General features: G+C 55.8%; 1 protein-coding gene across 6 annotated transcripts in view; it reads left to right on the top strand.

The window, feature by feature from the left end:
• Positions 1-16,843, top strand: part of mpp7a (MAGUK p55 scaffold protein 7a) — a 339,487-nt gene that overhangs the window by 227,412 nt on the left and 95,232 nt on the right. For all 6 annotated transcript variants that reach the window (XM_014157501.2, XM_045702141.1, XM_014157503.2 and 3 more), the window contains 2 exons: positions 2,836-3,032; positions 10,790-10,857. In XM_014157501.2, the coding sequence (XP_014012976.1) occupies positions 2,836-3,032; positions 10,790-10,857 (265 nt within the window). The remainder of the gene's footprint in view (positions 1-2,835; positions 3,033-10,789; positions 10,858-16,843) is intronic.

Genomic DNA, 16,843 nt, shown 5'->3' with positions numbered 1-16,843 from the left:
CTGGGTTGGAGGAGGGCTGGGTGTGTGGGTGGGTGTGTGTGGGTGGGTGGGTTGGAGGAGGGCTGGGTGTGTGGGTGGGTGTGTGTGGGTGGGTTGGAGGAGGGCTGGGTGTGTGGGTGGGTGTGTGTGGGTGGGTGGGTTGGAGGAGGGCTGGGTGTGTGGGTGGGTGTGTGTGGGTGGGTTGGAGGAGGGCTGGGTGTGTGGGTGGGTGTGTGTGGGTGGCTGGGTGGGTGGGTGGGTTGGAGGAGGGCTGGGTGGGTGGGTGGGAGGAGGGCTGGGTGTGTGGGTGGGTGGGTGGGTGTGTGTGGGTGGCTGGGTGGGTGGCTGGGTTGGAGGAGGGCTGGGTGTGTGGGTGGGTGTGTGTGGGTGGGTGGGTTGGAGGAGGGCTGGGTGTGTGGGTGGGTGTGTGTGGGTGGGTGGGTTGGAGGAGGGCTGGGTGTGTGGGTGGGTGTGTGTGGGTGGGTTGGAGGAGGGCTGGGTGTGTGGGTGGGTGTGTGTGGGTGGGTGGGTTGGAGGAGGGCTGGGTGTGTGGGTGGGTGTGTGTGGGTGGCTGGGTGGGTGGGTGGGTGGGTTGGAGGAGGGCTGGGTTGTTCTCTCTGTCATAGTTTAATGGTTTTAATATGGTCATTTCAGATATCAATCTGAACCTGTGTATCGCTGCCAGAACTTCAGACTCCCCTCTGAGAAGAGCTAGTTTACTCTCTTTCCTTGGCTATAATAAATACATTGAAGTGCGGGCTAATTGGGTACACATGTGTAAAACTGTAGAGAGAAAAAGAAAGATGGACAAGAGGAGAGGAGAGGGAGAGGGAAGCAGGAGCTTTCAGCAAGGATGTATTGGTTTATACTGCTGTTAGGCTGTAGAGCCAGAAAGTATGTTTCCTCCTTGCTTAGACCCAAACAGTGTCCCCATCTGATTCATCATTTCACCACCTGGCAACGTAGCCCTCCTTAAATCACCCTCTGTCTGTCTCTGTCTGTCTCTGTCTGTCTCTGTCTGTCTGTCTGTCTCTGTCTGTCTGTCTCTGTCTCTGTCTGTCTGTCTGTCTCTGTCTGTCTCTGTCTGTCTCTGTCTGTCTGTCTGTCTCTGTCTGTCTGTCTCTGTCTGTCTCTGTCTGTCTCTGTCTGTCTGTCTCTGTCTGTCTGTGTCTGTCTGTCTCTGTCTGTCTCTGTCTGTCTGTCTGTCTCTGTCTGTCTGTCTCTGTCTGTCTCTGTCTGTCTGTCTCTGTCTGTCTGTCTGTCTCTGTCTGTCTGTCTGTCTCTGTCTGTCTCTGTCTGTCTCTGTCTGTCTGTCTCTGTCTGTCTGTGTCTGTCTGTCTCTGTCTGTCTCTGTCTGTCTGTCTCTGTCTGTCTCTGTCTGTCTCTGTCTCTCTGTCTGTCTGTCTCTGTCTGTCTCTGTCTGTCTGTCTGTCTGTCTCTGTCTGTCTGTCTGTCTGTCTGTCTGTCTGTCTGTCTCTGTCTGTCTGTCTCTGTCTGTCTGTCTGTCTGTCTGTCTGTCTCTGTCTGTCTCTGTCTGTCTGTCTGTCTGTCTGTCTGTCTGTCTGTCTGTCTGTCTGTCTGTCTGTCTGTCTCTGTCTGTCTCTGTCTGTCTGTCTGTCTGTCTGTCTGTCTCTGTCTGTCTCTGTCTGTCTGTCTGTCTGTCTGTCTGTCTGTCTGTCTGTCTGTCTGTCTGTCTGTCTCTGTCTGTCTGTCTGTCTCTGTCTGTCTGTCTGTCTGTCTCTCAGTCTCTGTCTGTCTGTCTGTCTCTCAGTCTCTGTCTGTCTGTCTGTCTGTCTCTGTCTGTCTGTCTGTCTGTCTGTCTGTCTGTCTGTCTGTCTGTCTGTCTGTCTGTCTGTCTGTCTGTCTGTCTGTCTGTCTCTGTCTGTCTGTCTGTCTGTCTGTCTGTCTCTGTCTGTCTGTCTGTCTGTCTCTGTCTGTCTCTGTCTGTCTGTCTGTCTGTGTCTGTCTGTCTGTCTGTCTGTGTCTGTCTGTCTCTCTGTCTGTGTCTGTCTGTCTCTCTGTCTCTCTGTCTGTCTGTCTGTCTGTCTGTCTGTCTGTCTGTCTGTCTGTCTGTCTGTCTGTCTGTCTGTCTGTCTGTCTGTCTGTCTGTCTGTCTCCTGTCTCCACATATTCACCAGTGGTAGTTTACTGTGACTGCTTTAGCATCTTGGAGTGAGGATGTAGTGAGTTGTTTTCGCTATAAAGGGGAAGTTGTCCAAGTCTCCGCTCCTTTCTCTCTCCCAGGTCTTACTTCTGTTGTGTTGATGAGGCGCTGTGTCCCTCTGCTGACTGCCAAGATAAATTAGCCCATCTCTGCAAAATATGTTTCCCTCTTCAGTAGGGAAAGATTACTGAAGTTAATTTGGACCTGTGAATCAGCCCAGATCACAAAGTGGAACGAAGTAGGACTCCCATTTAGAGTCTGTGACTCAGTAGACGTTAAACTCTCGCCACGCTCTGAGACAGCTGACAGACTTTAGTATGTGGGGGTGTTCCTCCTCCATTCCCTATAGTGCACTACTTTTCACCAGAGACCTATCGGCCCTGGTCAAACTAGTGCACTATGTCGGGAATAGGGTGCCATTTGGGACACAGACCATGTTGACGGAATAACCCAGAGAGACTAGAGCCAATGGCTTCAGGCAGGTAACAGACAAACTCCTGATTGTGTTGACCTTTCCTGGCCAATCACATTAAGCAACAGTGAAGTGTGTCTGATCTGGTTCCGAAGCCGGGCAGGTTTAGATCGCCGTAGCGACGGACTACCTTGATGTTGCCACGGTGACTAGTGGGGAGAGGAGACTAAAGGTAATGTGAAGAAACCGCTGTCGTCCTTTTAAAAACTTCTCTCTCCAGATGTTTGTGAAGACTCTGTTTGACTACGAGCCAGCGGAGGACAAAGCCATCCCGTGTAAGGAGGCTGGCCTGGCCTTCAAGAGGGGCGATATCCTTCACATCATGAGCCAGGATGATGCCAACTGGTGGCAGGCTAAACAAGATGGCCATGCCAACCCTCGCGCAGGCCTCATACCCTCCAAACAGTTCCAGGAGAGGTGAGTGAGCTACCCATGGACCAGGTACCACCCCACACAACCTACCCCTGTCCTCCTGTCCCCCCTACCCCTGTCCTCCTGTCCCACCTACCCCTGTCCTCCTGTCCCACCTACCCCTGTCCTCCTGTCCCACCTACCCCTGTCCTCCTGTCCCCCCTACCCCTGTTCTCCTGTCCCACCTACCCCTGTCCTCTGTCCCCCTACCCCTGTTCTCCTGTCCCACCTACCCCTGTCCTCCTGTCCCACCTACCCCTGTCCTCCTGTCCCACCTACCCCTGTCCTCCTGTCCCACCTACCCCTGTCCTCCTGTCCCACCTACCCCTGTCCTCCTGTCCCCCCTACCCCCTGTTCTCCTGTCCCCCCTACCCCTGTCCTCTTCCCCTACCCCTGTTCTCCTGTCCCACCTACCCCTGTTCTCCTGTCCCACCTACCCCTGTCCTCCTTCCCACCTACCCCTGTCCTCCTGTCCCACCTACCCCTGTCCTCCTGTCCCCCTACCCCTGTCCTCCTGTCCCACCTACCCCTGTCCTCCTGTCCCCCTACCCCTGTTCTCCTGTCCCCCCTACCCTGTCCTCTTCCCCCTACCCCCTGTTCTCCTGTCCCACCTACCCCTGTCCTCCTGTCCCACCTACCCCTGTCCTCTCCCCCTACCCCTGTCCTCTCCCCCCCTACCCCTGTCCTCCTGTCCCACCTACCCCTGTTCTCCTGTCCCACCTACCCCTGTCCTCCTGTCCCACCTACCCCTGTCCTCCTGTCCCACCTACCCCTGTCCTCCTGTCCCGACCTACCCCTGTCCTCCTGTCCCACCTACCCCTGTCCTCTCCCCCCTACCCCTGTCCTCCTGTCCCACCTACCCCTGTCCTCCTGTCCCACCTACCCCTGTCCTCCTGTCCGACCTACCCCTGTCTTCCTGTCCCACCTACCCTGTCCTCTCCCCCCTACCCTGTCCTCCTGTCCCACCTGTCCTCCTGTCCTACCTCCCCTGTCCTCTCCCACCTACCCCTGTCCTCCTGTCCCACCTACCCTGTCCTCCTGTCCCACCTACCCCTGTCCTCCTGTCCCCCCTACCCCTGTACTCCTGTCCCCCCTACCCCTGTCCTCCTGTCCCACCTACCCCTGTCCTCCTGTCCCACCTACCCCCTGTCCTCCTGTCCCCCCTACCCCTGTCCTCCTGTCCCACCTACCCCTGTCCTCCTGTCCCCCCTACCCCTGTCCTCCTGTCCCACCTACCCCTGTCCTCCTGTCCCCCCCTACCCCTGTCCTCTCCCCCTACCCCTGTCCTCTCCCCCCTACCCCTGTCCTCCTGTCCCACCTACCCCTGTTCTCCTGTCCCACCTACCCCTGTCCTCCTGTCCCACCTACCCCTGTCCTCCTGTCCCACCTACCCCTGTCCTCCTGTCCCACCTACCCCTGTCCTCCTGTCCCACCTACCCCTGTCCTCTCCCCCTGCCCCTGTCCTCCTGTCCCACCTACCCCTGTCCTCCTGTCCCACCTACCCCTGTCCTCCTGTCCGACCTACCCCTGTCCTCCTGTCCCACCTACCCCTGTCCTCCTGCCACCTACCCCTGTCCTCCTCTCCCCCCTACCCCTGTCCTCCTGTCCCACCTACCCTGTCCGACCTACCCTGTCCTCCTGTCCCACCTACCCCTGTCCTCTCCCCCCTACCCCTGTCCTCCTGTCCCCCCTACCCCTGTCCTCCTGTCCCACCTACCCCTGTCTTCCTGTCCCACCTACCCCTGTCCTCCTGTCCCCCCCTACCCCTGTCCTCCTGTCCCCCTACCCCTGTCCTCCTGTCCCACCTACCCCCTGTCCTCCTGTCCCCCCTACCCCTGTCCTCTCCCCTACCCTGTCCTCCTGTCCCACCTACCCCTGTCCTCCTGTCCCACCTACCCCTGTCCTCCTGTCCCACCTACCCCTGTCCTCCTGTCCCACCTACCCCTGTCCTCCTGTCCCCCTACCCCTGTCCTCTCCCCCCTACCCCTGTCCTCCTGTCCCCCTACCCCTGTCCTCTCCCCCTACCCCTGTCCTCTCCCCCCTACCCCTGTCCTCTCCTCCCCCTACCCCTGTCCTCCTGTCCCCCTACCCCTGTCCTCTTCCCCCTACCCCTGTCCTCCTGTCCCCCCTACCCCCTGTCCTCTCCCCCCTACCCCTGTCCTCCTGTCCCCCTACCCCTGTCCTCTCCCCCTACCCCTGTCCTCTCCCCCCTACCCCTGTCCTCCTGTCCCCCTACCCTGTCCTCCTGTCCCCCTCGTCCCCTACCCCCTGTCCTCCTGTCCCCCTACCCCTGTCCTCCTGTCCCCCTACCCCCTGTCCTCCTGTCCCCCTACCCTGTCCTCCTGCCCCCTACCCCTGTCCTCTTCTCCCCTACCCCTGTCCTCCTGTCCCCCTACCCCTGTCCTCTCCCCCCTACCCCTGTCCTCTGTCCCCCTACCCCTGTCCTCCCCCCTACCCCTGTCCTCCTGTCCCCCACCCTGTCCTCCTCCCCCTACCCCTGTCCTCCTGTCCCCCTACCCCTGTCCTCCTGTCCCACCTACCCTGTCCTCCTGTCCCCCTACCCCTGTCCTCTCCCCCTACCCCTGTCCTCCTGTCCCCCCTACCCCTGTCCTCCTGTCCCCCCTACCCCCTGTCCTCCTGTCCCCCTACCCCCTGTCCTCCTGTCCCCCTACCCCTGTCCTCCTGTCCCCCCTACCCCTGTCCTCCTGTCCCCCTACCCCTGTCCTCCTGTCCCCCTACCCCTGTCCTCCTGTCCCCCTACCCTGTCCTCTCCCCCCTACCCCTGTCCTCTCCCCCCTACCCCTGTCCTCTCCCCCTACCCCTGTCCTCCTGTCCCCCTACCCTGTCCTCCCCCCTACCCCCTGTCCTCTCCCCCCTACCCCTGTCCTCCTGTCCCCCTACCCCCTGTCCTCCTGTCCCACCTACCCTATCCTCCTGTCCCCCCTACCCCCTGTCCTCTCCCCCTCACCCCTGTCCTCCTGTCCCCCCTACCCCCTGTCCTCCTGTCCCCCTACCCCCTATCCTCCTGTCCCCCTACCCCTGTCCTCCTGTCCCCCCTACCCTGTCCTCTCCCCCCCTACCCCCTGTCCTCTCCCCCCCTACCCCTGTCCTCCTGTCCCCCCTACCCCTGTCCTCTCCCCCCTACCCCCTGTCCTCCTGTCCCCCTACCCCTGTCCTCCTGTCCCACCTACCCCTATCCTCCTGTCCCCCCCTACCCCTGTCCTCCTGTCCCCCTCCCCTGTCCTCCTGTCCCCCCTACCCCCTGTCCTCCTGCCCCTACCCCCTGTCCTCCTCTCCCCTACCCCTGTCCTCCTCTCCCCTACCCCTGTCCTCCTCTCCCCCCCTGCACCCCTGTCCTCCTGTCCCCCCACCCCTGTCCTCCTGTCCCCCCTACCCCCTGTCCTCTTCTCCGCCTACCCCCTGTCCTCCTGTCCCTCCTACCCCCTGTCCTCCTGTCCCCCCTACCCCCCTGTCCTCCAGCCCCCTGCCCCCTGTCCTCCTCTCCCCCCTACCCCTGTCCTCCTCTCCCCCCTACCCCCTGTCCTCCTGCCCCCTGCCCCCTGTCCTCTTCTCCCCCCTGTCCTGTCCCCCCGTCCTCTTCTTCCCCTACCCCCTGTCCTCTTCTCCGCCTACCCCTGTCCTCCTGTCCCCCTACCCCTGTCCTCCTCTCCCCCCTACCTCCTGTCCCCCTACCCCCCTGTCCTCCTGTCCCCCTACCCCTGTCCTCCTGTCCCCTACCCCCTGTTCTCCTGTCCCCCTACCCCTGTCCTCCTGTCCCCCACCCCCTGTCCTCCTCTCCCCCCTACCTCCTGTCCCCCCTACCCCTGTCCTCCTCTCCCCCTGTCCCCCTCCCCCTGTCCTCCTCTCCCACCTACCCCCAGTCCTCCTGTCCCACCTACCCCCAGTCCTCCTGTCCCATACCCATTGACCTACCCCCAGTCCTCCTGTCCCACCTACCCCCAGTCCTACTGTCCGCCCTACCCCCTGTCCTCCTCTTCCCCCTACCCCCTGTCCCCCTACCCCCTGTCCTCCTGTCCCCCCTACCCCCTGTCCTCCTGTCCCCCCTACCCCCTGTCCTCTCCCCCCACCGCCTGTCCTCCTGTCCCACCCCCAGTCGTCCTGTCCCACCTACCCCCTGTCCTCCTGTCCCACCTACCCAGTCCTCCTGTCCCACCTACCCCCTCTGTCCCACCTACCCCTGTCCCCCCTACCCCGTCCTCTCCCCCCTACCGCCTGTCCTCCTGTCCCACCTACCCCCAGTCGTCCTGTCCCACCTACCCCCTGGCCTCCTGTCCCACCTACCCCCAGTCCTCCTGTCCCACCTACCCCCAGTCCTCCTGTCCCACCTACCCCCAGTCCTCCTGTCCCACCTACCCCCAGTCCTCCTGTCCCACCTACCCCCAGTCCTACTGTCCCCCCTACCCCCTGTCCTCCTCTTCCCCCCTACCCCCTGTCCCCCTACCCCCTGTCCTCCTGTCCCCCCTACCCCCTGTCCTCCTGTCCCCCCTACCCCCTGTCCTCTCCCCCCCCTACCGCCTGTCCTCCTGTCCCACCTACCCCCAGTCGTCCTGTCCCACCTACCCCCTGTCCTCCTGTCCCACCTACCCCCAGTCCTCCTGTCCCACCTACCCCCAGTCCTCCTGTCCCACCTACCCCCTGTCCTCCTGTCCCCCCTACCCCCTGTCCTCCTGTCCCCCAAACCCTTGTCCTCCTCTACCCCCAGTCCTCCTGTCCCCCCTACCCCCTGTCCTCTTCTCCCCTACCCCAGTCCTCCAGTCCCCCCGTCTCCAGTCCCCCCTACTCCCTGTCTTCTCCCCCCTACCCCCTGTCCTCCTGTCCCCCCTACCCCTGTCCTCCTCTCCCCCCTACCCCCTGTCCCCCTACCCCCTGTCCTCCTCTCCCCCTACCCCCTGTCCTCCTCTCCCCCCCTACCCCCTGTCCCCCTACCCCCTGTCCTCCTCTCCCCCTACCCCCTGTCCCCCTACCCCTGTCCTCCTCTCCCCCCTACCCCCTGTCCTCCTCTCCCCCCTACCCCCTGTCTTCCTGTCCCCCTACCCCCTGTCCTCCTGTCCCCCCTACCCCTGTCCCCCTACCCCCTGTCCTCCTCTCCCCCCTACCCCTGTCCTCCTCTCCCCCTACCCCTGTCCTCCTGTCCCCCTACCCCTGTCCTCCTCTTCCCCCTACCCCTGTCCTCTTTCCCCTGTCCTCCTGTCCCCCTACCCCCTGTCCTCCTGTCCCCCTACCCCCTGTCCTCCTGTCCCCCACCCCCTGTCCTCCTGTCCCCCTACCCCTGTCCTCCTCTCCCCCCTACCCCCTGTCCTCCTGTCCCCTAACCCCTGTCCTCCTGTCCCCCTACCCCTGTCCTCCTGTCCCCCCTACCCCCTGTCCTCCTGTCCCCCCTAACCCCCTGTCCTCCTGTCCCCCCTACCCCTGTCCTCCTCTCCCCCCTACCCCCTGTCCTCCTCTCCCCCTACCCCTGTCCTCCTCTCCCCCTACCTCCTATCCCCCTGTCCTCCTGTCCCCCCCACCCCTGTCCTCCTCTCCCCCCTACATCTCTATATACCTGTCTATGTACACTACCGTTCATAAGTTTGGGGTCACTTCAAAATGTCCTTGTTTTTGAAACTGGCAGCTTCATTAAATAGTACCCGCAAAACACCAGTCTCAACGTCAACAGTGAAGAGGCGACTCCGGGATGCCTCTGTCCAGTGTCTGTGTTATTTTGCCCATCTTAATCTTTTCTTTTTATTGGCCAGTCTGAGATACGGCTTTTTCTTTGCAACTCTGCCTTTATTTCTTCTTTAATCAGAACAACAGTTTTCAGATGTGCTAACATAATTAGAAGATGTTATCTAATGATCAATTAGCCTTTTAAAATGATAAACTTGGATTAGCTAACACTTCGTGCCATTGGAACACAGGAGTGATGGTTGCTGATAATGGGCCTCTGTACGCCTATGTAGATTTTCCATACAAAATCTGCTGTTTCCAGCTACAATAGTCATTTACAACATTACCAATGTCTACACTGTATTTCTGATCAATTTGATGATGTTTTAATGGCCAAGAAATGTGCTTTTCTTTCAAAAACAAGGACATCTCTACCTGTCTGTCTGCCACCCCCATTACAAGCCCAGTCCAGGCTTGGAGTGTTTCACTGCCGTCACAATGAAAGGAATTACTATTTCTTTCTTTCCTTTTCCCCCTCTCCTCCCTCCCTCCTTCTACCCGCCTCCCCTCTTGCCTGGCGCTGCCAAAATACTTTGGATTTCCGTGCGCGTCTGGCCCAAAATGAGTCATGACAGAAAATGATAACACTGGTACTGATCCACTTTGGAAGGGGAGTGGATGGAAAATCACACATCAGTGGCAAGCACAGATGGCTGCTGATGTGCAACACAGGACTGGGCTGGAGGACTGGGCTGGAGGACTGGGCTGGAGGACTGGGGCAGTTTCTTGGCTCGGTCTGAACAACCAACGAGCGCAGAGAAAAAATAAAACAAAAAAAAATCTAAATCCTTCACATTTATTCCTGCCACTCGTTTTCTCTATCTTTCTCCCTCTCTCTCCTCTTCTTCCCTTTCTTTCACCCTAAAGAATGAACGTGATGGATATTTAAGGATGTTTCTAGGTATTATAGCAGAAAGGGTTTATTAATCCCAGTGTGACTGTGAAAGCTGATGGTTTTATTGGGATTCTTCTCTCTCCTCTCTCTCTCTCCTCTCTCTCTCCTCTCTCTTCTCTCTCTCTCCTCTGTCTCTCTCTCTCCTCTGTCTCTCTCTCTCCTCTGTCTCTCTCTCCTCTGTCTCTCTCTCCTCTCTGTCTATCTCTCCTCTCTGTCTCTCCTCTCTCTCCTCTCTTCTCTCTCTCCTCTCTTCTCTCTCTCCTCTCTCTCTCCTCTCTTCTGTCTCTTCTCCTCTCTCCTCTCTCCTCTCTCTCTCTCTCTCCTCATAAACAATAATCAAATATATAAATATATTTTTTAAATATATTTATCTTATATTTCATTTTTAATTATTTTTTTATATATTTCATATTTATATATAAATATTATCTTTATATATTATATAATTAATTAATATTATATTTTTAATATTATTAATTTCACATAAAATTTTTTTATTAAGAAAAGTTTTACTAGCTCATAAATATGGCGCATTAATATGCATCTGTATTACCATAAAATTAATCTATAATAATGGATTAAAGTCGTTAATAATAGCGGGCGATTAGTTTTATGTAATTAATAATAAGTAATAAGCGAACGATTAATTATATTACATAGCCAGTAATACGTTATTAATAAAGTATTTATCTTTATTATCGCTCATCTGCTTATATCGCTGTTTCTGTCTCTCCTCACTATTTCTCTCTCCTTGCTGTCTCTCTCTCTCCTATCCTCCCTCTCCTATCCTCCCTCTTTCCTCTCCTCTCCTGTCCTCTCACGCTCCTCTCTCTCTCTCTCTCTCTCTCTCTCTCTTCCTCTCCTATCCTCTCTCCTCTCCTCCCTATTTTGTTTCCTATCCTCTCTATCCTCCCTATTTCCTCTCCTATCCTCTCTCTCCTCCTACCTCTTTCCTATCCTCTCCATCTCCTCCTCCCTCTTTCCTATCCTCTCTCTCCTCCCTCTTTCCTCTCCTATCCTCTCTCGCTCTCCTCCTCCTCCCTTTTTCCTATCCTCTCTCTCTCTCCTCCTCCTCCCTCTTTCCTCTCCTATCCTCTCTCTCTCTCCTCCCTCTTTCCTCTCTTCCTCTTTTCTCCAGGAGGTTTGCTCTGCGTCGGCCCGCCGCCAGTGTTCTTCAGCCCCAGAAGATCTCCAACAGAAGATCATGTAAGAATATCTCAGCCTCACACTCACAGCCTCACACTCAAGCCTCACACTCACAGACTCACACTCAGCCTCACACTCTCAGTCTCACACTCAGCCTCACACTCTCAGCCTCACACTCACAGCCACACACACTCACAGCCTCACACTCAGCCTCACACTCTCAGTCTCACACTCAGCCTCACACACTCAGCCTCACACACTCTCAGCCTCACACTCACAACCACACACACTCACACTCTCACACTCACAGCCTCGCACTCACAGCCTCGCACTCACAGCCTCGCACTCACAGCCTCGCACTCACAGCCACGCACTCACAGCCATACAGCCACACAGCCACACACTCACACACTCACAGCCACACACTCACAGCATGACACTCACAGCCACACACTCACACACTCACAGCCACACACTCACAGCCACACACTCTCACACTCACAGCCACACACTCTCACACTCACAGCCACACACTCACAGCCACACACTCACACACTCACAGCCACACACTCACAACCACACACTCACAGCCACACACTCACACACTCACAGCCACACACTCACACACTCACAGCCTCACACACTCACAGACTCACACTCACAGCCTCACACTCACAAACTCACACACTCACAGCCACACACTCACACTCACACACTCACAGCATCACACTCACAGCCAGACACTCACACACTCACAGCCACAGAGCCACACCCACACACAGATGATGTAACCCTATCTGATTAACGATCAGGCACCGTTCCTACACTCTGAAACGCTCGAAGACTGCAGTGCTGGTGTGGGGCTGCCCTCTGGTTGGATATGTGGGGCTGCACTCTGGTTGGATATGTGGGGCTGCCCTCTGGTTGGATATGTGGGGCTGCCCTCTGGTTGGATATGTGGGGCTGCCCTCTGGTTGGATATGTGGGGCTGCCCTCTGGTTGGATATGTGGGGCTGCCCTCTGGTTGGATATGTGGGGCTGCCCTCTGGTTGGATATGTGGGGCTGCCCTCTGGTTGGATATGTGGGGCTGCCCTCTGGTTGGATATGTGGGGCTGCCCTCTGGTTGGATATGTGGGGCTGCCCTCTGGTTGGATATGTGGGGCTACCCTCTGGTTGGATATGTGGGGCTGCCCTCTGGTTGGATATATGGGACTGCCCTCTGGTTGGATATATGGGACTGCCCTCTGGTTGGATATGTGGGGCTGCCCTCTGGTTGGATATGTGGGGCTGCCCTCTGGTTGGATATGTGGGGCTGCAGTCTGGTTGGATATGTGGGGCTACCCTCTGGTTGGATATGTGGGACTGCCCTCTGGTTGGATATGTGGGACTGCCCTCTGGTTGGATATATGGGACTGCCCTCTGGTTGGATATGTGGGGCTGCCCTCTGGTTGGATATGTGGGGCTGCCCTCTGGTTGGATATATGGGACTGCCCTCTGGTTGGATATGTGGGGCTGCCCTCTGGTTGGATATGTGGGGCTGCCCTCTGGTTGGATATGTGGGGCTGCCCTCTGGTTGGATATGTGGGACTGCCCTCTGGTTGGATATGTGGGACTGCCTACCTCTCCCTATCCACTATAAATGCTGCTCTGCAAGGTTGAATAAATAATGAATGATCAAATAGGAAGTAGGCTGTATGTGAGGATGTGAGCTGTAAATGAACCTCTCTGGTTTACACATATGTTTTACTGTGTGTGAACAAGACTGCACCACACACACACACACACACACACACACACACACACACACACACACACACACACACACACACACACACACACACACACACACTGAACTCACAACACAGACTGATAGACAGAGAGGGCTGAGGTGGGAAACAAGCGGCTTGAGCAGACAAAGAGAGGGACAGACAGACAGAGAGCGAGGGGGGACAGACAGGGGGAAAGAGAGGGGGACAGACAGAGGGAAAGAGAGGGGGACAGACAGACAGAGAGAGAGGGGCGGACAGACGGAGAGAGCGGGGGGCGGACAGACTGGGAGAGCGGGGGGCCGGACAGACTGGGAGAGCGGGGGGACGGACAGACTGGGAGAGCGGGGGCGGACAGACTGGGAGAGCGGGGGGACGGACAGACTGGGAGAGCGAGGGGACGGACACACTGGGAGAGCGGGGGACGGACAGACTGGGAGAGCGGGGGGACGGACAGACTGGGAGAGCGGGGGGACGGAGAGAGAGAGGGAGGGACGGGGAGAGAGAGGGAGGGGGGGACAAGGAAGGAGAGAGAGGGAGGGACAGAGACGCACAGAGAGAGAGGGACAGAGGCGCACAGAGAGAGAGGGACAGAGGCGCACAGAGAGAGAGGGACAGAGGCGCACAGAGAGAGAGGGACAGAGGCGCACACAGAGAGAGGGACAGAGGCGCACACAGAGAGAGGGACAGAGACGCACACAGAGAGAGGGACAGAGACACACACAGAGAGAGGGAGAGACCGGGACAGAGACGCACAGAGAGAGAGAGGGACAGAGACACACAGAGAGAGGGACAGAGACACACAGAGAGAGAGGGACAGAGAGAGAGGGAGGGACGGACGGGGAGAGGGAACGGGGACGGAGAGAGAGAGAGAGAGGGAGGGAGGGACAAGGAAGGAGAGAGAGGGAGGGACAGTGATACACAGAGAGGGACAGAGACGCACAGAGAGAGAGGGACAGAGACACACAGAGAGAGAGGGAGAAAGAGGGACAGAGACGCACAGAGAGAGAAAGGGACAGAGACGCACAGAGAGAGAGAGGGACAGAGACGCACAGAGAGAGAGAGGGACAGAGACGCACAGAGAGAGAGAGGGACAGAGACGCACAGAGAGAGAGAGGGACAGAGACGCACAGAGAGAGAGAGGGACAGAGACGCACAGAGAGAGAGAGGGACAGAGACGCACAGAGAGAGAGAGAGGGACAGAGACACAGAGCGAGAGAGGGACAGACACACAGAGAGAGAGAGGGACAGAGACACACAGAGTGAGAGAGAGATAGAGAGGGACAGAGACACAGAGAGAGAGAGGGACAGAGACACAGAGAGAGAGAGTGACAGAGACACAGAGAGAGATAGAGAGGGACAGAGACACAGAGAGAGGGACAGAGACGCACAGAGAGAGAGAGGGACAGAGACGCACAGAGAGAGAGAGGGACAGAGACGCACAGAGAGAGAGAGGGACAGAGACGCACAGAGAGAGAGAGGGACAGAGAGAGAGTGGGACAGAGACGCACAGAGAGAGAGTGGGACAGAGACGCACAGAGAGAGAGAGGGAGAGAGACGCACAGAGAGAGAGTGGGACAGAGACGCACAGAGAGAGAGTGGGACAGAGACGCACAGAGAGAGAGAGGGACAGAGACGCACAGAGAGAGAGAGGGACAGAGACGCACAGAGAGAGAGAGAGGGACAGAGACGCACAGAGAGAGAGAGAGGGACAGAGACGCACAGAGAGAGAGAGAGGGACAGAGACGCACAGAGAGAGAGAGGGACAGAGACGCACAGAGAGAGAGAGGGAGAGAGGGGGACAGAGACGCACAGAGAGAGAGAGGGACAGAGACGCACAGAGAGAGAGAGGGACAGAGACACAGAGAGAGAGAGTGACAGACACACAGAGCGAGAGAGAGAGATAGAGAGGGACAGAGACACACAGAGAGAGAGGGACAGAGACACAGAGAGAGAGAGAGGGACAGAGACGCACAGAGAGAGAGAGAGGGACAGAGACGCACAGAGAAGGACAGAGACGCACAGAGAGAGAGAGGGACAGAGACGCACAGAGAGAGAGAGGGACAGAGACGCACAGAGAGAGAGAGAGAGAGAGAGGGACAGAGACGCACAGAGAAGGACAGAGACGCACAGAGAAGGACAGAGACGCACAGAGAGGGACAGAGACGCACAGAGAGAGAGAGGGACAGAGACGCACAGAGAGAGAGAGGGACAGAGACGCACAGAGAGAGAGAGAGGGACAGAGACGCACAGAGAGAGAGAGAGAGAGAGGGACAGAGACGCACAGAGAGAGAGAGAGAGAGAGAGGGGACAGAGACGCACAGAGATAGAGAGAGAGAGAGGGACAGAGACGCACAGAGAGAGAGAGAGAGGGACAGAGACGCACAGAGAGAGAGAGAGAGGGACAGAGACACACACAGAGAGAGAGAGAGAGAGGGACAGAGACACCGAGAGAGAGAGGGACAGAGACACCGAGAGAGAGAGGGACAGAGACACCCAGAGAGAGAGAGGGACAGAGACACCGAGAGAGAGAGGGACAGAGACACCCAGAGAGAGAGAGAGGGACAGAGACACCCAGAGAGAGAGAGGGACAGAGAGAGAGCCGAGAGAGGGACGGAGAGAGATTATAAGGTAATTAACACTTTAGACAGAAACCAACTGTCTCGACTCCCAAAGTGTTTATTTCCTAATGCAGCCCCAGGCATCCTAGCTTTTCAGAGTGTGTGTACACAGTACCTCTTAGGCATGTCAGCATGCGTGGGTGTCTAAGTGTTTGTGGTGTACTGTTTGTACACACTGCCTCTCAGCCGAGGAGGTGTATTCCTCTTCGCTCTTATTTGAGCTGTTCTTGTCATAATATGGACTTGGTCTGTATAACATCCTTACCTTGTCACAACACAACTGATTGGCTCAAACGCATAAAGAAAGAAAGAAATTCCACAAATGTACTTTAAACAAGGCACATCTGCTAATGCATTCCAGGTGATTACCTCATGAAGCTGGTTGAGAGAATGCCAAGATTGTGCAAAGCTGTCATTAAGGCAAAGGGTGGCAACTTTAAAGAATCTCAAATCTCAAATATATTTTGATTTGTTTAACACTTTTTTGGGTTACTACATGATTCCATATGTGTTATTTCATAGTTTTGACTATTATTGTTCACTATAATTCTACATTGTAAAAAATAAAGAAAAACCCGGGAATGAGTAGATGTGTCCAAACTTTTGCCTGGTACTGTGTGTATATTTTTTATTTATTTTATTTATTTAACTCGGGAAGTAAGTTGAGAACAAATTCTTATTTACAATGACCCAGTGGGTTAACTGCCTTGTTCAGGGGAAGAACAACAGATTTTTACCTCATCAGCTCAGGGATTTGATCTAGCAACCTTTCTGTTCCTGGCCCAACGCTCTAACCACTAGGCTACCTGCCGCCCCATACACTACCGTTCAAAAGTTTGGGGTCACTTAGAAATGTCTTTTTTTTTTAAAGAATTTTATTTTTTTGTCCATTAAAACATCATCAAATTGAACAGAAATACAGTGTAGACATTGTTAATGTTGTAAATGACTATTGTAGCTGGAAACGGCAGATTTTTAATGGAATATCTACATAGGCGTACAGAGGCCCATTATCAGCAACCATCACTCCTGTGTTCCAATGGCACGTTGTGTTAGCTAATCCAAGTTTATCATTTTAAAAGGCTAATTGATCATTAGATAACATTTTCTAATTAAGTTAGCACATCTGAAAACTGTTGTTATGATTAAAGAAGTGATAAAATTGGCCTCCTAGACAGGTTGAGTATCTGGAGCATCAGCATTTGTGGGTTCAATTACAGGCTCAAAATGGACAGAAAATAACTTTATCTGAAACTCGTCAGTCTATTCTTGTTCTGAGAAATGAAGGCTATTCCATGAGAGAAATTGCCAAGAAACTGAAGATCTCATCAACGCTGTGTACTACTCCCTTCACAGAACAGCGCAAACTAACCAGAATAGAAAGAGGAGTGGGAGGCCCCGGTGCACAACTGAGCAAGAGGACAAGTACATTGGAGTGTCTAGTTTGAGAAACAGACACCTCACAAGTCCTCAACTGACAGCTTCATTAAATAGTACCTGCAAATCACCAGTCTCAACGTCAACAGTGAAGAGGCGACTCCGGGATGCTGGCCTTCTAGGCAGAGTTGCAAAGAAAAAGCCACATCTCAGACTGGCCAATAAAAAGGAAAGATTAAGATGGGCAAAAGAACACAGAGACTGGACAGAGTAAGATTGGA

The sequence above is a fragment of the Salmo salar genome, chromosome ssa19, assembly GCF_905237065.1.
Source record: "Salmo salar chromosome ssa19, Ssal_v3.1, whole genome shotgun sequence".
NCBI lineage: Eukaryota > Metazoa > Chordata > Actinopteri > Salmoniformes > Salmonidae > Salmo > Salmo salar.
This window is presented reverse-complemented; position numbering and strand designations above follow the sequence as displayed.